This window comes from Lampetra planeri, chromosome 45 (assembly GCF_965212315.1).
Source record: "Lampetra planeri chromosome 45, kcLamPlan1.2.h2, whole genome shotgun sequence".
In the NCBI taxonomy this organism is placed as follows: Eukaryota; Metazoa; Chordata; class Hyperoartia; order Petromyzontiformes; family Petromyzontidae; genus Lampetra; species Lampetra planeri.
In genome coordinates, this window is record NC_136151.1 from 9,490,204 (window position 1) to 9,518,015 (window position 27,812).

General features: G+C 45.2%; 1 protein-coding gene across 1 annotated transcript; it reads left to right on the plus strand.

Moving 5' to 3' along the window:
- The first annotated feature begins 4,276 nt into the window (after positions 1-4,276).
- Positions 4,277-27,366, plus strand: LOC144733158 (uncharacterized). The gene is made up of 13 exons (XM_078614941.1): positions 4,277-4,495; positions 7,041-7,206; positions 9,076-9,120; positions 11,441-11,516; positions 12,564-12,695; positions 13,141-13,254; positions 15,157-15,255; positions 15,757-15,815; positions 16,574-16,687; positions 18,151-18,469; positions 20,318-20,839; positions 22,009-22,404; positions 23,237-27,366. The coding sequence occupies exons 2-13, from the start codon at positions 7,159-7,161 to the stop codon at positions 23,782-23,784; spliced, it is 2,472 nt and encodes an 823-aa protein (XP_078471067.1). The 5' UTR covers positions 4,277-4,495; positions 7,041-7,158; the 3' UTR covers positions 23,785-27,366.
- The last annotated feature ends 446 nt before the right edge of the window (positions 27,367-27,812 follow it).

Here is a 27,812-nt window from a genome sequence, read left to right on the forward strand (position 1 = left end):
GGAAATGAGCCGAGGTCAGAGAGGGTGCTGAAACCCGATGTCTGTCAAGATAACGTCAGGACGTGTTCTTTTTTTTGCTGTTGCTCTAAGAACATTACCGTGGCGAAATTTGGAATGTGGTCACGCCGGCTTGGGTCAACACATTCTATGCTTTTGTCGAAAACACTGGCCAACGAATTGGCAATATATAACACTATACACGACATTATACACTCTACTACAAACTACACTATACAATACACTACTATAAACTACACTATACACAACACTATACACTCTACTACAAACTACACTATATACTACACGGATATACACTACACTGTAAAAAATACATCCGTAAATTTACAGTAACTTTTGTGGCAGAAAGTTGCAAGTAAATTTTTATGTAATTATACGGAAGATGAAATCCCATTTTTTACAGAAATATTCACATAAATTTACAGAAATTACTGTATTTTCACTAAATACCATCCGTGTTTTTTACAGTAGTTTCTCCGTAAAAACACAGTTGTATTCAGTAAAAAAAACAATATATCCCATGACTGTAAAAAAACGAGATCTGTAAATGAACAGTAACTCTTCTAGCAGAAAGTTGGCAGTAAAATTTTCTGTAATTTTACCGATTTTTTTTGTGTTATGTTACTGTAAATTATATATATTTTTAAAGGCACTCCATGTAAAAAAAATGTCCATTATGAAAACAACGAATAAAACCCTAATTATATTTATTTTAAATGGAAATGTTTCACCCTATACACGGGCAGTTTGTCTGCTGCTCCCCACCATTACCTCTTCCTGGTGGTGTGAAAGACTTTATTGTCTTTTCTTTTTAATATGTAAATCTACATACATTGGCATATGAAAACAGTCAGTACATGCATTTGAACATGTTTTAAAATATGGAATTGTGAAAGTATTATACGCTATTTTATAAAACGGTCTTTAAAAATAAAACAATTAAAAAAGCTTCTGCATTAGCCTTGAACAGATAAACTTTGTATAGTAAGTAAATGTACAATCATCTGGAACAAACATGAGAAGAAAAAACAAGTATCTTCAAAGAGTTTTTACAGCTTCCAAGCTGCAGTACCAGCACCAGCATCAAACACTTTAGCAAGTACTGGAGGAAACTGGTTTAGTTCTTGATATTTATTTTTTAAATAATCATTTCAAAAGTTTGAAGAGTTTACGTGTATCTGTTTTTGCATTCAGCAACTTGCTTTTAACAGAAAGGAGTCCCAACTCAAAAGGAATGAGGTAGTGTTTCCTTTGCATTAGTGGTCAAAAGTGTATCAGTGTATGGAGATTGTAATACACTGGGTAGAAAGTACTTTTATATATTTGTATTTTATCAGTTTACATTGTGTCTGTAAAACAGTACGTGTATGTTTGTGTACAATATGGCTGTCATATCATGTCAGATCTTCAGTTTAATTTTATTTGTAACAATATAAAGATCTGACATGGTATGGCAGCTATATTGTACACAAGCATACGCATACGATATGATAGACACAATGTAAACTGAAAAAAAAAGAATGAAAATTTTAAAAAATGTCTTCAAAAGTGTTTTCAGAGACTTCAGAGCTTCCAAGGGGTTTCAAAGTCTTTCAGATCCGAAAGGAGTCTCAGGATTCGGGGGTGTGTGTTGTGGCTTTTCTTTCCACGTTTCTGCTCCTTTTTGATCCTCGTTCTGGATTAATTCCAACAAAGCATCTAGAATATGAAAGGATAAATGTCAGTATTGAACCAAATAAACTAAGAACCAATCAACAACTTAATTAATAATGTTGGAACCTACTGCATATGTAAATGAGTATCTGTCTAGTCATTCAATACTTCATAGTTATCAGTGTATCATGTCAGTGTATGACATTTTAAAAAAATAGCAACAATCTGTCAATAATTGCATGGGTCTATTCTGACAAGAGCTTCATCAAAAATGCAAAACATCAAATATTTAATGAGCCCTCTAAAACATCTAATTACAAACTATTTGGTTCTTTCGGTCAAGTCACGTAGGTAGAAAAATGTAACAATTTTTTTTTATTTTTTGTATATGTGGGTGTTTTATAATGTTTATAAAACACTCACATACACCAATTATTATATATTCCAGAAGGCTTTTCCGTTTCAGACCGCCTTGCCTATGCAAATTTCTGCGGGAAACAATGCATACCTATACAACACACATCACATTAAACAAATGTTCATACCCAAGAAGTTAAGTGTCAATATAAGAAATCATCACCATTTTATTAGAAACACAGCAATCAATTTAAGTAAATTGGAAAAAAATTGTATAGACTACTTTTTATCATTGCAATACTTTAAAAAAAAACATACCTGCTATGAATGCTTGCAGCAGCTTTCAACCTTGAATTGGTCCCAATAATTATCTCCAGGTCTTCTATTTTACCAGGGTTAAATCATCTTTACACTCTACCCCAATCTCATGCAGACTTTGTAGTAGGCTTTCAGTTGTGTCTTCACAGAGGAATGGCAGTGCCACCTTCAGCAGCTCTTTCACTCTTTCCATCGTTTACAGGTTTGTGCTTCAATGGTAAAAGCCGTTTCCCCCCTCTGTGATAACGTGTAAGAGGCATGTAGTTATGAATCATAGAAGAGCTTTTACAAATTACTTTACTCTGGCTAATGTGTTCTACTTCATACACACCAAGATCAGGTACAATGTTAGCCATCTTTTCTTGGAGAACAAAAAGCACCTCACTTTCATGTTTTACTATGATGCATGCTATAAGCCCCCGCCTTAAGTATCCCACATCATAATCAAGTACAACAAGCAAACCATTTGCATATGACCATTTGCAATTATTTATTAAAAAAACAATTGTGCCCCCAACTGTGCCAACTTGTTGTGCTTTAGCCACCCGGTGCTCCGCTCGTTGTTGTGAGCGTCGTTCCTCTGCCCTCCGCTGTTGTTGCTCGAGGTCGACTGCCTCCAACTGCCCCAGTAGCTTCATCAACGTGCACCTAGCTGCCCAGTGGCATCCTTCACGAGCCTCCTCCACAGAGGGCGCTCTTGACACCGCTGGTAACCGGTAACCCGGAACGGGTGACTATAAACAATCTCTAAACTATTCTTTGCTTCTTTCGGTAAAGTCACGTAGATAGAAATATACTTATAAAAAAGAAAGTGAATAAGAAAAAAATACAGTCTACATTGGTTTTATTTTTATTTTAATAAAATGTCTATCTACGTGACTTTATCGAAAGAACCAAAGAATATGAATTCCTGCAGTCACGAAAGTCTTAATTCAAAATTTTATCTATAAACTATTTACTAAGCTATTATTACGTTACCAGGTGAGAACCCGCTGAGCTAAGTAGCTATTTTTCAAGAGCCACCTGGCCACGAATGGGAGCTCAACGCAGCGGTTGACATCGTCATCATCATCGTTGTGGAAACTTACAGCGGCAGACAAAGACTCTGGACGCGCAGTGACGTTGATTGTAAATGTGGAGGGGACAACGGGAGGACTCGGAGAAAAATTCCACGTGATCACGGAGAGAGACAAAAAACGCAGACTCCGCATATACAACAGCAGGCATCGTTCATAATCGAACCCACGACCTCCTGTATACCAGGAGAGGGAATCAACATCTCCTAACCACCATCATGATGGCGAGAGAGAGACGCAGACTCCAACTATACAGCAGGCCGGAATCGAACCCACGACCTCCTGTAGACCAAGCGAGGTAGTTAACATCTCACTACCGTGATGATGATGAGAGAGAGATGCAGAATCAAAATATACATAAGCGCAGGTATCGACAGGGTCGGGATCGAACCCTCGCCTGTAGACCAGATTATGATGAGAGAGACACAAACAGACTCCACATCTACAACGGGCATCGCCAGGGTCTGTTATCGAACACACGACCTCCTGTAGACCAGGCGAACGAGTTAACATTCGGGTCATCTCGATATCCTGTCTCTCAAAAAGGAAATCCGTTTTAAAGCTTTCGTGACTGTAGGGATTCATCTTCTTAGTTCTTTCGGTAAAGTCACGTAGAAGGGAAATAATAAAATAATAAAAATAAAACATAATAAAATACAATTCTCACGACGTATCGGATACAACGCAAGCAGCCGTCCTCAGGTGAAGAACAGGTCTGTCGGAAAGACAGCGTCTGAATGAGCCATTATTTCCCTTCTACATGACTTTACCGAAAGAACCAAGAAGAAGTAAATCCATGTCACCGCCTGCCGCTAGAGGCTCGCGGCGAGGGCGATAAGAATCAGCAGCGATCGTTAAGCCGAAACTCAAGGACAGGGAAGTCTTCAGTCCCACGCAAACGGAAGCAAGGAGCTCCGTGACCTCGGCGTGGGAGGTTAACGAGACACACCGAGGCAGTCTCTGTGTCTGTGTCTGTCTGAGGCTGTCTCTGTGTCTGTCTGAGGCTGTCTCTGTGTCTGTCTGGACCAGGCTGAGCGTGGTGAAGACGGTGAGTCGTCATCCAAGTGGCACAGGTGAGACGCGTATGTGTGTCTGTGTGTGTTTGTGTCCGTGTGTGTGTCTGTGTGTATCTGTGTGTTTGTGTGTGTATCTGCGTGTGTTTCTGTGTTTGTGTCTGTGTATCTGTGTGCGTGTGTCTGTGTGTGTGTATCTGTGTGAGTGTGTCTGTGTATTTGTGTATCCGTGTGTGTCTGTGTATCTGTATGTGGCTGTGTGCGTATTTGTGTGTCTGTGTGTATGTGTGCAACAGCCAGTCATCTCAGTTAGTCGAACCGTGGCACCTGCTGGGTCTGCCCCGTGACCTGCCAGCGGGCGTTCGACACTTCACGTTGCCTCAAGGTGCACCGAGCCTGGCACAAGCGTCGTGGTGACGTCACTGCCATATTCTTAGGTTTTTTCGGTAGTCACGTAAGTAAAAAATAAAAATTAATAAAAATTAAATAAAAATCACGACGAAACGTCGTGATTTTTATTTTATTTTTTATTAATTTAATTTTTTTACTTACGTGACTACCGAAAAAACCTAAGAATATGAATCCTTGCAGTCACGAAAGCTTCAAATCTAAAACATCACTGCCACTTAGTGGCGAATGGCGGTTGTTGTTGCTGTTGTGTGTGTCTGTGTATCTGTGTGTGTCTGTGTGTGTATGTGTGTGTCCGTGTATCTGTGTATGTATGTGTGTTTCTGTGTATGTTTGTGTCTGTGTATCTGTGTGTGTCTGTGTATATGTGTGTGTCTGTGTGTGTCTGTATGTCTGTGTGTATCTGTATGTCTTTGTATCTGTCTTTGTCTGTGTGTATCGATGTGTGTGTCTGTATGTATGTATATGTGTGTGTTTGTATATCTATGTGTCTGTGTGCTTGTCTGTGTGTGTGTCTGTGTATCTACGTGTGTTTCTGTGTGTCTGTATATATGTGTGTGTATGTGTATCTGTGTGTGTCTGTGTCATGTTGGCCGCATATCTAGTCACCGCATGCCTAAACAGCTTTTGTTCGGCCGGAGAGAGGGGGCTAAACGGGCGCGGCACGGGCTAGAGAAGAGATGGAGTGATGTGGTACAGGAGGACGTGGAGCTGAGTGGACTTGTCGATGACTGGTACCAGAGTTGTCAATATCTGTCTCAGTGGAGAAGGCTCGTGAAGGACGCTACTGGGCAGTTGGAGGCAGTCGCCCTCCAACAACAACGGAGGGCGGAGGAGCGACGCTCACAACAACGAGGGAGCGCCGGGTGGATAAAGCACAGCAAGTTGGCACAGTAGGGGGCACAGGTGGTGCATCAGCCAGTCATCTCAATCATATCAGTCAGTCGACCTGTGGCACCTGGGTGTGCCCCGTGACCTCCTGCCAGCGGGTGTTCGACACTTCACGTGGCCTCAAGATGCACATGGCCTGGCACAAGCGTCGTGGTGACGTCACCGCCACTTAGTGGCGAATGGCGGTTGTTGTTGTTGTCTGTGTATCTCAGTGTGTTTCAGTAGTTTAATCAATGTGCACCTAGCCTGGCACTGCCCAGTGGCATCCTTCACGAGCCTCCTCCACAGAGGGCGTTCTTGACACCACCGGTACCAGTAATCCGGGACGGTTGACTATAAACAATCTCTAAACTATTTACTAAACTACTATTAATATATTTCGATTTAAAGCTTTCGTGACTGCAAGGATTCATATTCTTGATTCTTTCGGTAAATTCACATAGAAGGGAAGTAATAAAGTAATAAAAATAAAACATAATAAAATTCTCACGACGTTTCGGCCACAACGCAAGAAGCCGTCCTCAGGTGAAGAAACAGAGCTATCGGAAAGACAGCGTCCTGTCTTTCCGACAGCTGAGGACAGCTGCTTGCGTCGTGGCCGAAACGTTGTGAAAATTGTATTTTATTATGTTTTATTTTTATTATTTTCCTTCTACGTGACTTTACCGAAAAAAACAAGAATACTATTATTATTATGTTACCAGATAAGAACCCGCTGAGCTACGTAGCTCTGTTTCAAAAGCCACTTGGCCACGAATGGCAGCTCAACGCATTAGCTGACATCGTCATCATCATCGTTGTGGATATTTACAGCGGCAGACGAAGACTCTGAACGCGTGGTGACGTTGATTGTTAATGTGGAGAAAGAAGCCGGAGGACCCCAATAAAAAATCCCACGCGATCACGGGGAGAGAGACACACAGACTCCACATATACAGCAGCAGGCATTGTCAGGGTCCGTATCGAACCCACGACCTCCTGCGTACCAGGCGAGGTAGTCAACATCTCGAAACAACAGCTCGCACGAGAGGGAGCATCGAGAGAGGCCCTCCAGTCGGCACTTTTGGGTCTCCTCTTCCACGCTGCGCCAACGACGTTGTAAGAGGTGGGGGTAGCCAAAGCCTCACACCAACTTGAAGGGGCTACGACCTGGAATGCAGCTTGACTGGTTTAACAATACTGCCGTACCTAGCAAACACCATGCGCTCTCGCGTGTTTGTTTGACTACGCATCACCTCGATCGCTGCATTCTGTTTTCAAGGTCTCCGAAGATGCTGATCGATAACCATTTCCGTCATTCTTTCAGTTCTCTCTTCAGTCGGCGCCGCTTAAGCGAGCGCACGGGGAGTGGAGGAGGCTCATGAAGAAGCCGCAGCGCAGAGGAAGGAAAATCACCGACGGCGGACGAGCGGAGGGACCTAAAAATGAATCTTCCGTCGTGTTTCATTGCCCTTCAATTGTTTGCGACGATGGTGAGTGAACTTACGCACGGCGCCTTCGCAAACCGGAGGACGCCTGGTGTGGTCTGGGACTGTTGTTGTCTTGGTGTGGTGTTGGACTGTTCTTGTTGTCTTGGTGTGGTGTTGGACTGTTCTTGTTGTCTTGGTGGGGTCTGGGACCGTTGTTGTGTTGCCTTGCCCCAAGCTTGCATTTAGTGTTGATAAATCGCCACGAATTGATGTCTATTTGACTCTCTTTTCTTCGCACGAATTTTCCTCGAATGTCTAAAAAAAAAATAGGTTTCTCTTCCACGGCAAAGTTTTCAAAATGAAAACTCACCAATTAAATGATCGGATAAGTCACTCACAATGATGCACAACTGATGGCGATTTCAATTGTTACTCTTTCGATTGAGAATGTTCGACCAACGGATAAAGCGCGTACTCAGTGATAAGATCACATTCCTGGCACCCACCCAGCAGAAGATTCGGCCCACTACGTCGATGATAGTAGAGCCACAACCAATCAACATCAATCAAACTCAACCCCACTAAGTGGATTATAGAGCCACAGCCAATCAACATCAATCAAACTCAGCCCCACTAATGGATGCTAGCAGAGCCACAGCCAATCAACATCAATCAAACTCAACCCCACTAATTGGATGATAGCAGAGCCACAGCCAATCAACGTCAATCAAACGCAGCCCCACTAAGTGGATGTGAGAGCCACAGCCAGTCAACATGAACCAAGCTCAGCCCCCCCTGTGTGTAAATATATTGCAACTATTGTACTGTAGTGGCGAGCACGCGGATTTTGTATTAACCGGTGCAACACATTTGTTTGGGATTAAGCAGTGTGTGACCTGTAAATAAACATATCCAAGATATAAAAGTGTATAACTTTTTAATGTAAAAATTTGACTTAATTTTAGTGACTGCAGGAATTCATATTCTTTGATTCTTTCGATAAAGTCACGTAGATAGAAAATAAATTTAAAATAAATTTTAAAATAAAAGCAAAGAACCCACTTTCCAGGTTGCTGCATATGTAGAGTCTGCTGTCTCTCTCTCTCACTGTGGTCGTGTGGATTTTGTCTCCAGATCAACCGGTTTTTCCCTCCACATTTAGAATCAACGTCACCACGCGTTTAGAGTATTTGACTGTTGCTGTAAATTTACACGCGGTGATGATGATTATATCAGCCCACTTGGTTGATCTGCTATCATTTGTGATGGCCAGGGTCGCTTCTGAACAAAAGAGCCACTACACAGCACCTGGTGGAATACAACATAGTTTAGTTTTAGTATGGGTCTCGATGTATCTCCGTAGGTCTCTATGTTCTTATGTGGGTCTCTATCAGAGGTCGCAACCGGGTACCCGATACCCGTACCCTACCCGATACCCGGCTACCCGTACCCGGCCGGGTACGGGTAGCCGTTTGCGACCCTGGTGCGGCCGGGTACGGGTAAGGAATCAAAACCCGTTTGCGACCTCTGGTCTCTATGTGTCTCTGTGGGTCTCTGTATCCCCATAGGTCTCTATGCATCTACATTATTTGGCTGCTGCTGTGAATGTCCACGCGGTGACGATATCTGCCACTTGGTTGATCTGCTATCGTTGGGTGCGGTGGCCAGGGGTGGCTTCTGAACAAACATAGTTCAGTGTTGGGGGCCTTACATCTGGTTAAATAAATACATAGTTTGGTTCAGTTTATGAGTCTCTAAGTATCTCTATAGGTCTCTATCGATCTCTCTATAGATTCACCGCTTCCTTATTTACCATTGTGCATTCTTTTGGTCCTCATTTTTAATTTTTGAAATTTTAAATAGACGCAGTTTTAGTTTAAATGGCGTATTTTGAGAACGTGTTGATGGACGCGCGTTTCCTGCTGTCTGCAGATACTTCTCTCTGAAAGTGCGACGATCAGCAACGGACTACAAGAGGTAAGGTGCAAACAAAAACGTGTGGCCACCAGGAAAATTGTAGGGCTCGTCAATTGCACCCCAGCATCTCAAAGCCAAGGGTTGGCTGACTGAGATGACTGGTAGATGCACCACCAGCTGTACCCCCTACTGTAACAACTCGCAGCATTTTATCTGCCCGGCGCTCCGCTCATTGTTGTGAGCGTCGTTCCTGTGCGCTCAGCTATAGCAACAACAACAACCGCCATTCGCCACTAAGTGACGGTGACGTCACCACGACGCTTGTGCCAGGCCGTGTGCACCTTTAGGCCATGTGAAGTGTCGAACGCCCGCTCGCAGGAGGTCATGGGGCAGACCCAGGTGCCATGGGTTGACTGACAGATGACCGAGATTCACCACCTGTGCCCCCTACTGTGCCAACTTGCTGTGCTTTAGTCACCCGGCACTCCGCTCGTTGTTGTGAGCGTTGCTCCTCCACCCTTTGTTGTTGGAGGGCGACTGCCTCCAACTGCCCAGTAGCGTCCTTCATGAGCCTCCTCCACTGAGGCCGATCTTGACACCGCTGGTACCAGTCATCGGCAAGTCCAGTCAGCTCCACATCCTCCTGTACTACATCACGGCGTCTAGCCCATGCCGCGCCCGTTTAGCCCCCTCGATCCGGCCGGACCTCCTGAAATCCACAGAGATCCAGGCGGTACCGGTCCAGCTCCCGACAGAGATTAGTGGCAGCCTCTCCTCCGCAGTGAGCGTTCAAACATTCCATATGGCCACAGGTAGTGTTTTTTTGTTGTTTTTGGAGGAGCCCCGAGGGTAAAGATTACATCTGGTTCCGCCAGAAGGGGTTTGGCCAGGAGACGTCATAGACGCCTGTCCGCCCGGAGCCTCCGGCACAAGCTTATTAATTCGATATTTTCACGTCGTTTAGTGGTAATTTATTGAAGGTGGAGGGGTTACCAGCCCCTCGCACTTGTCCAAGGCCCCCATTTATCCGCGTGGTGGTCACAAACGCCCTGAAGGGGAATCGGCTATAGCGCACAATTAAACACACACACACACATATACAGCCTTCGAAAGCAAAGATGTCCCCATGTTAGGCTGAGTCGACCTAGTGGTGGCCCAGGACCAGGTCAGATCATCGCAGTCGCTGGTGTTGGCCATGTGCGGGAAAAGAACTTTGGTCGCCAGATTGGGAAATGCGCACGCAAGGACAAAGACCCCCATGTAGCCTTGGCAGACCGCAGGGGCAAGTGCTGTTAGCGAGTAGCAGCACCTATAGAGGCTACCGTCACTGTGGCACACACACAGAGGGGGTGGGGGTGGCCAACAGCACGCGTGCCCAGCCGCTTTTGTCTCCCCCAGTGGCGATGCTTTACTACATTTTGTAGCTCACTTGAGGCTGGGTCGACCTAGGGGAACCCCTCATCCCCCGGGTTGCAGATCTTCATCCTGTAACTCGATGGCAGGGGCGATGGCAGAACAGATAACGTGAAGCTGAGCATACGGAGTGTGGCTGGGAGGTCTGCGGTTTGTCCACACCCAAAGCGGCCCCTGTTGATGGACAAATTCACGGTGGGCGAGGACGCTGAGAATTGGGGCGTCCCCGTGGTGGCTAGGAGTTGTTGACTACCTCGTCGGGTATGCAGGAGGACGTGGGTTTGATCCCAGACCCTGACACCTGCTGCTGTATATTTGAAATCTGAGTCTCTCTCCCCGTGGTCGCGTGGATTTTTTTCCCGAGTCCTCCGGTTTTTCTCCCCCACATTTAGAATTAACATCACCGTGCATTCAGAGTCTTTGTTTGCTGCCATGAATTCCAAAGTGACGATGAAATCAGCCACTGCGCAGAGCTGTCATTTGTGATGGTCAGGGTAGCTTCTTAAAGAGAGCTACACAGCTCAGTGGGGCCTTACACCTGGTACATAAAATAGTTTAATGTATGGGTCTCTATGGATCTCTGTATGTCTCTGTGGGTCTCTCTGTATCTCTATATGTCTCTACGGATCTCTATTTGTCTCTAAGAGTCTCTATGTGTCTCTGTGGGTCTATATGTATCGCTATAGGTATCTGTGTCTCTGTGGGTCTCTATTTACCTTATTGCACATCTATGTGTCTCTTCGCATCTCTATGCGTTTAGAGTATTGGGCTGCTGCTATGCATGTCCACACATTGATGATGACATCAGCCACTTGGTTAAGTTGCTATCATCATTTCTGATGGTCAGGGTCGCTTCTGAACAAAAGAGCCACTACACAGCAGCTCATTTGTGTCTCGTTACACCTGGTAACATAAATTACTTTGGTTGTTAACTTTTCCTCGTCTTGAATGTTTTTTTTCCACGCAGGTTATCAAAGGCGGATGTAACGAAACAACGCACTACTTGTCAAGCAGTGGCATCTGCTGTGAGCTCTGCCAAGCAGGTAACGTGCAAAGACCGAAAGGCCTGACTCAAATACCACAATCGAAAGGTTTTAATGTAGGTTCGTTGAACTTCTATCGCACTGCACGTAGCCAACAGTGGATAATCGGAGGTGCATTTTTGAGTCTATGGGCAGTGTTGAATCTATATGGGTTGTGTAGTCTATGGGCAATGTCGAATCTATATGAGTAGTGTTGAGTCTATGGGAAGTGTTGAATCGATATGGGTAGTGTTAGTCTCTGGGCAGTGTTGAATCTATATGGTTAGTGTTGAGTCTATGGGCAGTGTTGAATCTATATGGGTAGTGTTAGTTTATGGGCATTGTTGAATCTATATGGGTAGTGTTCGTCTATGGGTAGTGTAGAATCTATATGGGTAGTGTTAGTCTATGGACAGTGTATATGTTGAACTCTTTTTCACACCGTATGTAGCCGATCGTGGCTAATATGTGTGGGAGGAAAGACAACAACACTGAACACAACAAAAAAACAAGCGGCAGTTCTAAATGAAATTACGTTTAAGTCTGGATGATTAAATAGTGCATTTTATCGCTCAGAGTTACCACATTCAAGTTAATCTTTATTTGAATTGAGCACAGGGTTGGGAAATAATTTATTTTTTAAGGAATATACTCAAATGAGTGGATAAATCCAATCGTTTGAGCTGCGGTGTGGTCTGTTGCTTCGGCCATTGTACCTACATGTATCCATTCTTCTTGGCACAACAAACTAAACAATATATAAAATCGGAGGTACGGGAAAAGAAGACAACAAACTACACAACAACAACAAGCAGCAGCTCTAAATAAATTAGTTTTTAAACTAGTACTGTAGTGTACAGTACAGTGTACAGTGTATAGTAGTGGTCCGGCAGTCCTCAGGTTGTGAACCTAATTAGTTCCTGAGACCCGTTCCTAAGTGAGTCTGGAACACAGCAAGGTGGGGAAGGATAAAAAACACCTTTGGATTTGAATTCTAGTTCAGTCGATGAGTCTGTTTCCCTCCCCCTACCCACCCACCTACCCACCACCCCTTCTGTCAACTTGCAGGTAGCAGGAAGGTGATGGATTGCGAACCAAACAGCGGCACGTTTTGCACGGAATGCTACCTAGGAGAAGACTACACGGACGAACCGAACAGCTCCAACGAGTGCAAGAAGTGCACCGTTTGCAACGTGAATTGTAAGAGGGGTGGGTGGTTGTTTGTGGACACGACGTGAACTTGTTCACAAAAAGGAGGGGACGGGTTTGGGGAATCAAGTGGTTTGCGCGATTCACTCACCACTCACAATACAAAGTCAAATCTCGCCACTGCGGCGAGGGAGATGTTAACTACCTCGCCTGGTACACGGGAGGTCCTGGAATCGATCACGACCCTGACGATGCCTGCTGTTGTATTTTTGGTGTTTGCGTCTCTCTCTTCGTGGTCGCGTGGATTTTTCTCCGTGTCCTCCGTTTTTCCCTCCATATTTAGAATCATTCTTCACCGTGCCGCATGACCGTTCTTCAATAAAGTGTCACCGCGTGTCGCTTCGCGTTACCGCGTGATGCTGCGCTGCATGCTCAGATGTTCACCAAAGTATTACCCACATGCGGCGGCGGCGGTGGTGGTTGTGTTGTTCCGCAGTCGAGAAAACTGTGAGCGGATGCACCACCATGGAGGATACTCGCTGTCGCTGTAAAGACGGCTTCCGGAGGACTGCCCCATCAGACCCCTGCACGGAAGCGAAGGGAGACGCAGGTTCGGACGACCGCTCGCCACACCCACGCGGCTCTAACGCGCTCACAATCGACGCTGGCGGGTCGGGGAGGGTAAGGGGGACACACACAGGGATTGGGAGAGCTGCGCGGGAAAGGTGAATGACGACCGTGATGAGAATTGTAGTGTATAGTTTCGTTTATAGTGTAGTTTATAGTTTAGTATATAGGTTAGTGTATACTCTTTGGTTCTTTCGGTAAAGTCACGTAGATAGAAAATTCATAGATGACGACGTTTCGATCACAACACAAGCGAGAGGAGCTCTTACCTGAAGATGGTCGCTTGTGTTGCGATGGAAACGTCGTGATCTATTAATTTTCTACCCACGTGATTTTACCAAAAGAACCAAAGAGTATGGATTTCTGCAGTCACGAAAGCTTCAAATCAGGATAGTGTATAGTGTAGTGTATAGTAGTGTATTGGAGTGTAATGTATATTGTAGTGTATAGCGGTGTAGTGCATAGTAATAGTGTATAGTAGTGTAGGGTATGGATGTGTAGTGTTTCGGAGTGTAGTGTATAGTAGTGTATTGGAGTGGAGTGTACAGTGTAGTGTATAGTAGTACATGGTGTAGTATATAATGTATATTGTGTAGTGTTTAGTAGTGTAGAGGCTTGCAGGAGGAGGAGGAGGGATCTGATGAGCTATGAAGTTCTTTGTTCTCAGACGTCCCGGTGAGGCGCACGCAGTGAGCGAGTTACAGGAACGAGCACACAAACACACGATAGGGGTGCAGACCAGAGGACAGTCCCAGACCACACCAAGACAACAACAACAACAACAGTCCCAGACCACACCAAGACAACAACAGTCTCAGATCACACCAAGATATCAACAGTACCCTCGATAAAATAACACTTTCGAATGTAACTATGGGTCATGCACGTGTGGCCATGGATCAAAGTTACAAATCACATTTGCCAATGTGATTTGTAGCATCATGGGGACCTCCCTTGTCAGTTTCAAAATCTGAGAAGAGGTTTTAATCTTTATGGCAGTAAAACAGGAGGTGCATTGTCTTTAAAACTGGACCTAGCAGTTTCAAAGACAATGAGTATATTACCAGAGCATGTTTTTGTTTGCATGCTCGCCACAAGTACATGCGGTGAATAAAGTAACTTGATTCCTTGCAAAATGTTTTTGTTTGGTGTTTTAACATCTTGACATAACCCCAGTTTTATTGCTAGAAAGGGTAAAACCTTTTCAGCAAATTGTAGAGTTGATCCTCGATTACATGTCGGTTTTAGAGCAGGACACAACAAATAACCTTCGTGTTGCAAGTGCTAAGTGTGAAGGCCTACCACCCATACCCCTACCCCCAATTCGTTGCCATCTCTCGCCATCTACCAACAACAGCAGCTGCTCAATTCTAAGTGGCAGTGACGTACCCACTGCGCCTGTGCCAGGTTAGGTGCACTCTTGGGGCCACATGAGGTGTTGAAGGCTCCCGTGACCTCGTTGCTACGCAAGAGAGATACTGATGGCAATCGCACCATAACAATTCACTGCACCAGTGGTCGTTCTTAGCCTGGGGTTGGACAGATTTTTTTTTAGGTGAATCATCGAAATACACAAATTAAGCACAGAGCACGTTAAGTTACAACTGACTTTGTTGAATCAAATCCTATATATTTATTACACTACACTATACAACTACACTACTATACAACTACACGACACTGCTAGACACTACACTACTAGACACTACACTACTATGCACTTACTCTGCATTACTATACAATATACACTACCATACACTACACTGCACACTACACTATTATTCACTACACTACTATACACTACACACACATTGCACATACACTACACTATACACGACACGAATATATACGACACTATACACTACTATATGTGTACGATCCTCAGACGTCGGTGTTGTCATCAGTGCTGTCCTGCTCCTCATTTTACTTGTGGCGATCGTGGGCCTCCTTCTCTACAAAATACGCCATAAACGCTTCCCCTGGGGTAAGTCGCGGTGGCTAGGAGGATGTTGACTACCTCACTTGGTATGTAGGAGAATGTGGTTTCGATGCCAGACCCTGATAATAGATACCTGCTGCTGTATATTTAGAGTTTAGATGTCTCTTTCTCATCATCATCATCACGGTGTAGTATGCAGTGTGGTGTGTATTGTATAGTGTAGTGTATAGTGTAGTATACTACTTCAGCCCACCGGTGTGTTGGAGAGTAAATCCACAACATTTACAATTTGAGTACCATGACGTTTCGCTGGTAATTACATCAACAATCATCATCTGGCGATTTTCCAAAATAGTGAACATCCTTGAGTGGGTGTGATATTACACTTCACATTAACCTTTTAAGATATATGAAGAAGAGACTAACATGATAATCATTGTCATCAACAAAAGCCCTTCACGACAGGTCTATATGATGTAATGTATAATTCTCAAGCATATATATAAAACAATGCTCTATAATAATGTATATTTCTCTCTTATATAGAAAGGAGTCGTGATAGAAGCCAAAACATATCTTTGAATATGGAAGAAGAGTATTTGAATGTAAGTCATTCCACCTCGCCAAGTCTGTGTGACCTGACCAAAACACACTCCTGTTATTGGTGTCTCTGCTTAATGAGAACCTCAGCAGACCGCGTGAGTCACATAGTCAGCGTAGGTAAGTGAAGCAATAGGCGTGGCAGCACTCATAATTATAATCTGCAGCAACCGGTCCTTGTTGACTCTCCAACGAGGTCCCTCAGACCTTCAGATCACCTTCTTTCTAAGGACTCCGTGGTCAAGGCTCTGATCCTGGGGTGATCAGGCCTAGTGAGTGGGTATGTGTGTGGTTGAGTGTGTATGTGTGTGGTTGAGTGTGTGAGTGGGTGGATGGGTGGGTGAGTGAGTGGGTATTGAGTGCGCGAGTGGGTGAGTGGATGGGGGAGTGGGTTGTTGAGTGAGAGGGTGAGTGGGTGAGTGGCTGAGTGGGTGGATGAGTGAGTGAATGACTAAGTGGGTGAGTGAGTGGGTGTATGGTTGAGAAACTGGGTGAGTGGATCAGCGAGTGAGTGGTTGAGTGGTGTGTGGTTGAGTGAGTAGCTGATGGGGTAAATCAGCATTTACCCACCTAGTTCAGGCGATCTACCCTGCACGTTCTGTATATTATCTGTTTTCCATACACGGTGGTGCATTGGGATCTACGGAGTAAATGTTCCACTTCATGTGAACCTCATGACGGGACCCCAGGGTCCCACCATTAGGTTCATGTGTAGTGTTAATACTCATGCCATTCGGGGGTGGAAATACCCACGGGATCTCAGATTACTGTTGAAGATGACGTCCTGGACCAACGGAAAGAGAAGGTGGGACGTGAGAGAGAGGGAACGCCCACGAGGGAAGTTGAGACGTCACCGGATGAGGCTCGGAGTTTGGAGGTGAGTGGTCCTCACACGGCGAGAGTTCGTGTGGAAAACAAAGAGGAGCTGTGTCGTCTGAACATTCGTCTGGTGGACTCATTACACGTAAAATGTATTATAATTGCCTTCTTTTCAAAAGCAATTAGCTTTCATTGTTACTTCCATGAATATCCTTTAAAAAAAGGTTGAGCCAAAACGTCGGGTTGTATTTCCGTCTATAATCAAATCACTCGGCATATCTTCACGCGATCATCTTTCACATACCGATGTTCAGTGATGATAGAACTATGCCACAATTTCCAACGAAAGATGTGCAATTGGCAGCTGATCGCTTTGTGCATTTGACCGGTGGTTCTCTAAACTGGTAATTAAAAAAACAGCCTGCCGTGCGGTACCTACTACACACTGCAGCAATGTAAGATCAGCGTTTACCAAAACCTTTGGAACAAAAAACGAATCCTTCAAAAAAATGTTTACATATGTCACGCACAATAATCGAGAATGGTGGAGGGGCTGGGGGGAAAAGAGACGAGGCTGGGTAGCCATGGAGAGAGTTCCTGTAGGGGGGTGGGGGCAGGCTGGAAGTGTGGGGTGGGTGTGGACGAGGCAGGCGAGCGAGGAGGACATGGAGGGCTACAAGGCTCGAGAATGGAGGAGGACAGCGAGAGAGAGAGAGAGGTGGCTGTATCTTTTGTTACGTTATTGATGAAAGTTGATGTGTTGATACGGGTGGCCGTGGGTAGCAATTGAGTATTTGAATTGAGTGAGAAGTCGGGCGACCATCTGTGATCAGAATAAATGCTCACGTGATATTGCTGACGAGCAAGATGGGGTTACTGCTACATGTAGAATGCATGTTCATTATGAAGGGCCTTGATTGCAAATGAAAAGATTCTATTTTTTGTTATATGAAGCTGTTGAGAAATTATTCACTGCGCAGTAATACCTCCGGTCATGATGGAGTGAATGTAAGTCATTCCACATTACTAAATCTATCCCACACTCCTGTTGTTCTGTTTTTCATTATTGTGGTGAGCTCACAAGCCCCGACACAACGGGTCCATGGTTTTTGGAGGAAGGTGGTGGGGGTACAGAAAGACCGTTGGGTAGAGGAGGGGGGACTTTAGATGCTTGAAGTGTTGTCTAGGTGCACGGATAAAATTATCGGTGTCCACCCTTGAAGGTGTTCTCTGTCGGTTGTGTAGAGTGGTAGCTTTTATATAAATATATATGAGGGGGGTGTGAGGAACTAACCAGCATTCTACGGGGAGATCAGTTGTGGAGAGAGTGGAGAGGTTTTCCATACCTGGGCATGCCATGGCTGTACCGGAGGAATTCCCATCTGGTAAAGGTAAAATGGGAGGCTGATCGATGGTCGGGTGTGGTCGAGGGATGGCTCCCTATTGGTCAGCCGTGTTGTGCGTGCTGATGATGATCTGACGATTGCTGCTCACTCACTTGTCGTGCCTTTACTCTGGCAGAGCGCAGAGGATTTCATCGGTAAAATAACCGCGCGAGGCAAAAAAGGCAACTGGAAGGACGTCAAGAGGAAGTTGCCGGAGTTGCGAGAGTGGATCGGCAAAACTCCCTCCCTTTTCCTGCACGAGCTGAAGAGGAAGAATTTGATTACAGAAGAGGCGTACTGGAGGGCATTTACTATTCCCGACGCCGCCAAGCGCGCGGACTCAATCCTGTTGCCCGTCATGAGACTAGGAGAAGACAAACGCCGAGAGCTGCTGGAGATACTCGAACAACAGCGGAGCAGGGAACGGCATTTCCTGGACATGCTGAAGACGAGCCGTGCGTACACTTTACACACTCGTCAGCATTGCAATCCATTACTCGTAGACTTTTTTTCACTTTTTTCAGGCCGGAGCACTTCGTTATAATAATTTAATTAAATATTGCGACATTCATGCTAATTATATTCCATGGCGCTATACAAATCCTATTAGAATATAGCAATTAGTGAGCATTTGAACACTCTCAGAAAGTAAAATGATAATAATTTTATAATAATCAAATGCATGTCACCAAAACTAAAAAGACACAAACAACAATGACAAAAAAGTAATCACAACAGAGAAATTAGTCCACTAATTCTCAGCATCACAGGCCCACAGTCTCAGTGTCTCACTCAAGCGGGAAATCCTTCACAGGCAGGGCAGTGGTGGAGTGGCCAGCAAAGTTGCAACTAATTTAGGCCGATCTCAGTGGACACTGGATACATGTCATACTTATTCCCTTTACATCGTCATCAGCCAAGGTCAATCCACCGCTGGATGAAGGCCTCCCCAAGCCTTGAATACCTCCCACGACCCTGCTATGCAACGATTCACTTAGCACTCGCACGCGAGCTGATATAATCACCGGCAGTAGCTCCATGCATATATTAACATACATCCGCAGTTCGATGTAGGTTTGTGCAATGCAATTGTTTGAATACATTTCTGAAAAGTAAGCGTAGTATTCCTCAATTGTCCTCTTGCATTCAGGGGAGCCTCGATAACACTGTGTAACATTTAAAAAAAATTGTCCCAGGGTAGTAAGTGTTATTTTCTAATTGCATATGCCTCAAAAGTACAGAAAATGGCTATTCATTCCCCACAAACTTTTGTGACCAGGACAGTGATATTTAGAAATTTACCTATTTTCCAGAATATTCCAGATAGATTCAGTGTTGAATAAACTTGGGGTAAATTCTATAACATTCGATATCTTTCCAGTAATATAAATAGTAGTATAATAGCCCACCAGTTCAGTTTAGTTCCAGCTGCCTAAGTGGATACATATCTGGATTTTTCTGAGATGGCATCAAGAGGCTGCAAACATCTGGCAGATGCATTTTGCGATGTCTGCGGCCAATTTATCAAGACAATCAATGTTGAAGCAACACGGCACGGGCACCACGTGCTCCGATGCTGCCGCGGTGTAAAGGTTTGGTACATGACGAGGCAATCCCACTGGCTACAGCACAATGAGTGGTCACTGGTAGTGGAGTAAACTAAACTAAAACAATTATTTTTTAAACGAAGCTATTTAATTTTACAAGGTAAAGCCCCACTGAGCTGCTATGTAGTAGTTCTTTTTCAGAAGCGACCTGGCCACAAATAACAGCTCAAGGAAGTGGATTATCCATGATCACCATGTTGTCATTCATAGTAGAAGCCAAATACTCTGAACTGAGCTATCTAACTATTTTTCAGAAGCGAGCTGGCCATCACAAATGATAGATAAACCAAGTAGCTGATATCATCATCACGTGGAAATTTGTAGCAGCCTAATGCTCTAAATGCGTAAATGTGGAGAAAATTCCACGGGGAGAGAGAGACACACAGACTCCAAATATAGAATAGGAGTCAGGGTCGGGATTGAACACGTTACCTCATACATAACAGGCGAGGTAGTTAACATCTCCTAGCCACTGTGGCACATGTCACCAGCTTGGAAGGGAGGGCAAAATATCCTCAAGAAGGGGGCTCTAAAGCTGCTTCTAGTCGAGATCCTTCCACCAGCAGTGACATGGGCAAGAAATACCCAGGTGCACCGTTGCCTCTCATTGCGACCACTTAATCATGGCTGACGATAGTGAGAAAGAAACTGAGTCGTGATTGTAAAGATTTACACAATAATTTGTTTATCTTGCAGATGTGTGCTCGCCCACTCTGAACCCCAACTCAGGACATCGATGGCTCAACATTTCTTCCGATCTCAGGACGGTGACATGTAACAAGGATGATCAGCCTTACTCTGATCACGCAGAGAGGTTTGCGTGGTGGTCAATGGTCCTCTGCTTCGAGAACTTTTCGTCAGGTGACCACTACTGGGAAGTGGACGTGAGAGCCTCGGAAAACTGTTCTATAGGTGTCGCACGTGGGTCGATTCCTCGGAAATGCCAAGACATGTCTGGCAGGCTGGGCTGGAATAAGCAGTCTTGGGCGTTCATTCAATGGGATTCAAATCATTCTGCAAGACATGGCGACCGATGCATTCCTTATCCAAAGATTATGCATTTAGAGAGAGTCGGCGTTCGGTTGAACTTTAACGCAGGAAAGCTTTCGTTTTACAACGCCAACACCATGGAGCTGTTGCACTCATTCGAGGACATTTCAAGTGGGCCGCTCTTTCCGGCTTTCAAAGTGAAGTCGGGCTCAGTCGCGATTTACGAAGGTGAGTACAAGGGCGTGTCACGCATAAGGAATCCTTGACACTGACTTGGAGTGTATTCATATCCAGCAGGGAAAACGGTTCAGAATCGTCGCCTCCGAGTGTGCATGCAGGTGATGTAGCCACAGCAGTAGAGCACGTGAACATCCCCTTTGTCAATCCACTGCTGGGTGAGTGCCCACCCACTTTCTATGGGTCTGTCGTGGAGGTTATTTGGCCCAACTTCACCTGCTATCTTTGTGTGTGGCGGGGGTAGTGAAGGCGAGAGAGTCTAGATGCAAGGTCATAGCAGTAGAGCGTGGAGCTGGGAGCGAGGGTATCTACAAGCTCTGTGTTTCTGCAGAACGCAGACACAGCGGTGGTTCCTGAAACACTGCGACATTGTTTGGGTCACCACTCGGGGAAATTAAAGGCAGATTGTCTCATTCTGTAACACACATCGACAACACTTTCCAATTGTCTGAAATTTCATATCGAGGCTTTATTTTAGTATTTTTTCTTTTTCATTATAATTATAAAATCGGGAGCACAGATGCCGAAAGGTGAAAGCGGATGTTAATCGAAAAAGCCTAAACATTACGAAAAGTGATGGTGGAAGTTGCTATTCTAAATCATACTGGGAGATATAAAGAGAATGTACAAAGCGTGGTTGTGGGCACATTGATGGCTGTTGGTGACAGAGACGGAGATGGAGTGCTATCAGTTAACGTGCAGAAATATATTGTGACATCCATAATGGAGGTTTTTGGGTTAGATCGCGTAAATGTATAAATGTGTCATTAAACCAGCCAGCACCCGACACAGCCAACTAGTAAGGGTTGTCACGTAAACAGAACATTCCAATTTGTCACTAGTACAGCACTGTTGTATAGTATAGTGAAGTATACTAGTACAGCACACCGGTGTGTTGGAGAGTCAAGCCACAACATTTACAATCTGATTATGACGTTTCGCCAGTAATTACAACTAGATTTAAAGCTTTCGTGACTGCAGGAATCCATACTCTTTGGTTCTTTCGGTAAAGTCACGTAGATAGAAAATTAATAGATCACGACGTTTCTATTACAACACAAGCAATCATCAGGTGAGTAATCACAGCTTGTGTTGCGATCGAACAATTGCAAAGTTAGAACTCAAATTTGTTTTGTTTATTTTTACAAATATTTTAACAGTGCAATCATTCAAGAACCTGACTGTGGATGAGAGCAGAGAAGACATTCAGATTTTTGATCACTTTGTAAACAGTGGAGATCATCGCACAAATAACACCGATGCATTGAAGGGTGAAAGCGAAGATGCATTGCTCAGAACTACGACGGAGGAACCTCCGGTGGTACGAGAGTTGATCGGTAGGATCCCTGCAATGCTACATGGCGAGTTGTTCATCACGGGTTTCATCACGGAATCCGAGCTCTCAGAAGTCTATTCGTTACCCCGCGCATCAGCACGAGCTGACTTCATCATAAGCCGCCTCGATCGCAAGCAGGAAGAGAGCCCACAATTTCAAGACATTCTGCGTAAACATCGTGAAAAGCAAGAGGCATTCCTGAAAATGCGGAGAGAATCGAGTACGTGATATGCTGTACACGCCACACAACGTGCATTGCTGAGTGTATTAATGCATCATCTTTGTCACTCATCTCTAATGCTGATGTAGGATGAAGAAAGATATCCATATGAGATGTGAACCCTTAATGCAGTGCAATAAGTCATCGTTGAGCACAGTAGATGCGTTGCTGAGAAGCGCCGCATTAAGGGAAAATGCGTTCATGCATTGTGGCAGTAAACTGGAGTACGTGGAGAAAACCCACGAGCATCAGAATCTTTATCCTGGATGAGGACTCCGATGAGCTATGAAACTTTTTTTTCACAGATGTCCAGTAGGGACACGGGGTCAGCGAGTTACATCAATACCAAACAATGAGAATGAAGCGGGTAACACGTAATCCCCGTATATATGGATTCCGTATAAAGATGAATCCACTTGCTGTACTGCCATACCCTGGCATGGCAGCAGGTGGCGACTTCGTCGTCCTTGCATAGGGAGATTCACGAATCTGTGTGATCCACCAACTTGCTGGATTACAGGCGACGCCATTGGTAGCGACCAGACGTATCCTGAAGCCATCGGACAGTTTGGTGAACAGTTTACTGAGAGTGAGATTGGGTCAGTCGGTTGATACATTGGGCTCTTTAATTTGCCTTTCATAGTAATGGCAGGAAACTAGGGCAGAAACGTAGGAACCCCTGATAAAGACTACATCAGATGTGTGAAGTGCAGCCCGGCACACTATAATTGTCATCAGATGTTTGTACTTCGTACTGACATATCGCAAAGTGTATTTCTCAAAAGTAAAAAATGTTCGCTTAACACAATATTTGCATTATTATCGTTTACAGACACTTGCTCGCCGACTTTAAATCCAAACACGGCACATCGGAACCTCCAGATATCTGCCGACTTTAAAACCGTCAGGACCTCCAAACACTCCCAACCTTACCCTGATAACTTAGGCAGGTTCAGCCACTACCAAGAGGTAATTTGCTCTGAGAAATTCTCGTCGGGTCGCCACTACTGGGAGGTGGATGTGAGGGGTTCTGAGAAATTTAACATCGGTGTCACGTATGACGCGATACCACGGAAAGATGATGACAAAGCCTGTAAAATTGGGTTCAATGAAGTTTCGTGGAGCTTTAAGAAAAGGGGCAACACATACAAGGCGGTACATAACGAGACGGAAACAAAACTGTCGGTGCGAGATGCTCCCAAAAGAGTCGGGGTTCACCTGGACTGGGAGGCGGGCGTCTTGTCATTCTACAGCGCCGACTCCATGTCACTGCTGCATCGATTTCTTGGACGTTTTGATCGAGAGCTGTACCCTGCAATGGCCGTGCTGCGTGAAAGTCTCTCAATATGCCCGTTGCCGTACGCAGACGCTCGCTGTTAGAGATGAGAGGCCTCTATTTGAGTCGTTGCCCATGCGACCCCTGTATGTATGTAGAGTAACTCCCTGGCCAACCGCGAGGGTTCAGGTTCCTGAAAAACCTCGCGGTTGGTAAAGTTACAGGGGACCTATGGGTAGTAGGGGGATAGGGGAACCATAGCGTGGTCAGACTCGCCACAGCTTAACTAAGTTGCCTGATAATAAATCGGGCAACTTAGTTGAGCTGTTTAGTTTTAAATTAAGACGTATTAACGACGATGATGATGACGATGACAATGAGATGATGGGGGGAGGGCTGGTTAGAAGGAGGAGAGGCTCAGCCCAGCCACGTCCTCTTCCTCCGGGCCACAGACTCAACACACTCTCACTCTTACCACTCGCTGCACGCTTGGGTCAATAATTAAGGGCAAAATGAATGTGCACCATGGAGTACTGTACAACAAAACAGACGACCAGCTGATCAGTTGAGCAGCTCCACGGTCCCGCGGAATTTGTTTTACATTTCGCGGCAGAGCATACAAAACATCTGTATTGATGTCAGGTTTTGACGTATTTTTCCTTAACGGTTTTACTTAACTTGATTCTTCTGTCGTGGTCAAATCTTGTAATCAAAATTTCGTCCTCTTCCCGTTGTCCAATCAATTCCACATTTTGCACACGTACTCAGATCCGGTGGCGATGTATGCCTTATCAAAATCGGCATCAATCATTTAATTCGATACTTGAAAGCAATTTACATTTTGTATGGGACACCTTATTTTATTTAGATATTTGTGTAGGTCAAAAACGCCACGGTCCCTAAACTGTGAAATCGGCTCGCACAAAACGCAGGTGCCGCGTGCCTCAGGCGCCATTGACTTCTCGTTTTAAACGAGTTTATTTATATTAATCTGTGCATATGGTCGATCATACTGCTATGTTAAGACGCTGTGTAAAATGTATTTATTTTATGCTTATGAATCAATGTCATGCTAATGACTGATTTTATCATGTCTGCGATTCAGTGTATATACGGTATTCCGATGTCCTACTTCGTCTTTAACTTGATTCTGTGAGTGTCATATTTTGTATTAAACTCCATACAGTGAGTGCAAACAAAACCATTGAATTACCATGGCGTATATCATCTTAAACTTGACTGTGAGTGAGCAGCTACAACATGGGAAATTTTTTGCGAGTATTAAAGTATGAAAAAATAACAAGAGGTTTTAACCCTTTCTGCCAATAAACCGGTCGTGTTAAGATGTTTAAACATCAAATAGAAACATTCTCCAAGGAACCGTGTCACTGCGTTAACCACACACAGGGTAATTATAGTGAACATGCAAACATGCTGCTCGCCTTTTGGCGTTCTGTTGTCCGACACTGGTGAGACTGGGCCCTAAAGAAGTCTGCTGTCTCTGGTGTGGATCAATCAGTCTCAAAGACAATACCATTAATTATCAGAGCATGTTTTTTGTTTGCATGTTCACCACACGTTCCGCATGTGGTTAACGCAGACACGATTCCTTGCAAGAGGTTTCTATTTGGTGTTTAAACATTTTAACACGACTGTTTTATTGCCAGAAAGGGTTAAAACCTCTTATTATTTTTTTCATACTTTGACAGTGAGTGTCCGATCTGTTATTGAACTTTATTCAGTGATTCCCTACCCCACATTTGGTTGGCAGGAAGCACCCAGGGACATCTGCAGACTGCCAGAAGCCTATCGGTTCCATGGAGAAGGGAGGGTTGGTACCAGACCGGTAACCAGAAACTCTGGAATGGGTTTCGTGCGGCACGACATCGCTCGGCAGAGCTGGGCACAAATCTGGCGAGCCCCAAAATACGGTCCAGGAGCTCCCACACTTAAGTTCGGTCGTTTGCAACTGGATGAGCTTGAGGGGCGATCGCCCCAGGCCAATGTGCAGCAGAGTTGACTTTCAAAAAGTAGCCCAGGGGCCTCAGGTTGGCGAAAATTTGCCTCGTCGATGATGGGTCCGGGAGGCAGAGGGGGTGGAATTGACCATAAGGGAAAGATTTGAACCGATAATAATAATAATCGGGAAACGGAGTCGAGCCGGGAGGCAATGGAAAGTTATTTTAAGGGGGCTCTGAGGAGCATGAAAGGGGGTAGAGCACGAGGAGTGTGGGGGGTGGGGGACGCTCAAGGGAAGGGGCAACTCCACAGAGTGAAGAACCAATTGCCTGGCTGAGTGCAGGTCACTCTGTGACTTCAATAAAGGGACTCCGAGTACCCAGTCATCGGTGTCACTTGCCACAGGCAACCCAACCATATATGGGTATCAATTAACATGTGTGTCTGTGTGTGCCTGGCACAAGCGTCGTGGTGACGTCACCACCACTTAGTGGCGAATGGCGGTTGTTGTTGTCTGTGTGCCTTGAATATTGGAAGACGTAGTCACTGCCTGTGAGTGGCTGACTGAGGTGCCATCTGTTGAGGAAGTACTGAAGGCGATCCAGAGTCTCAGACCAGGAAAAGAACCGGGCAGAGATGATCTCCCAAGGAAAATGCTGAGGGAGGGTGGCGTTTGTGTACAGACTGCCCTACAGTTTGGAAGACTGGACTGGTCCCGCTGATCCCACGGAGAGGGGGTGGTGATGAGTGCGGCCTGGGAGGGAGTGACGTCTCCTGGTGTCTACGGAAATTAGGCGACAGATTCTCAGTGTGGCATGGCGGGGTAGAGACTTCACTGTCGGTGAGGGAGCCTCCGCGGAGAGTCTGGGTTCACCTGAACTGGGACGCGGGGCTGCTGTCGTTTTACAACGCCGACTCCATGGCGCTGCTGCACTCATTTAATAAAACTTTCACTCAGCCCCTACATCCTGGGCTGGGAGTGGGGCATGTGGGGGTTATGGAGCTTGTGATGTCGCACTATAAAGTTTGTGACTCAGTGAGGATCGTGGATCTGAGTGGTGCGTCCTGAGGGAGGTGACCACGAACAGCGCAGAGGGCAGACGCCACGACGCGCGGCGCTCGCCACCCTCGTCACCGTCACTCGACTGGCTGGTGGCTGTCCGTCAGAATGGGGGGGAGGGGGGTCTGAGCGTAAACAATCATCACAACCTTTTTAGGGGATAGAGGGGGGTTGATAAAATAAGTACTGCTCTGTGTGTGTGTGAAGCCAACGTGGATGTATGCACCCTGCCAGAGGAGTGTGACTGTAGTGTGGGGGTGCAGTGATTAGCAATGGTGGACTAGGATGTGTTTATACACTGGGGATGTAATCGATAGGGTGCAGTGATTGGCAATGGTAAACTGAAATGTGTTCATACACTGGAGGTGTAATCGATAGGGGTGCAGTGATTATCAATGGTGATCTGGGATGTGTTTATACACTGGTGGTGTAATTGATAGGAGTGCAGTGATTAGCAATGGTGAACTGGAATTTGTTTTCCACTGGGGGTGTAATTGATAGGGGTGCAGTGATTAGCAATAGAAACTGGGATATATTTTACTCTTGTGGTGTCATGGGTTGTGGGAGATATACAACATTAATATAAATTTTAAAAAGTAGAAATATTCGCGTACGAGTGGCTTGTATCGTCGATTCTACAATAAAAAATACAGAACACAAACAGCAACGTAGTTGTGTACAGCGTCATTCGTGCTCGCTGCATCCCGCAACGCTGCCCATTCATTAAACACGAAGCGACAAACACAAAAGGCGACAACAATATCCACGCAGTTCAAGTTATCTGCTGCGTCATCGATGCCTGTGACGTCACCACGCACGCTCCTCCCCCTAACGTGGTGACGTCGCCAAGTTACCCCTCAACGTCTTGGTGGAGGCACTCAATCACCATCGCCCAGAGTAGTGTATAGTGTAGGATACTAGTACAGCACCCAGCAAAGTTTGTGGGGAATAATAGCCATTTTCTATACTTTTGAGGCATAAGCAATTAGAAAATAACATATACTACCCAGGAACAAAAATCGTGTTACATAGCGAGCTATCGTCACTTGGAGGGCTGGGCTTGCGTGTGGTGCTGGCCACCCACCCCATCCCCTCGTGTGCCGCCCCCCACCC

Bases quoted from the DNA above. Each gene is read 5' to 3' on its own strand.
- LOC144733158 (XM_078614941.1), top strand. From the start codon at position 7,159: ATGAATCTTCCGTCGTGTTTCATTGCCCTTCAATTGTTTGCGACGATG. The intron at 12,696-13,140 runs GTAAGAGGGGTG...GTTGTTCCGCAG, and splicing joins CACCGTTTGCAACGTGAATT to TCGAGAAAACTGTGAGCGGA. The intron at 15,816-16,573 runs GTAAGTCATTCC...ACGGGATCTCAG, and splicing joins TGGAAGAAGAGTATTTGAAT to ATTACTGTTGAAGATGACGT.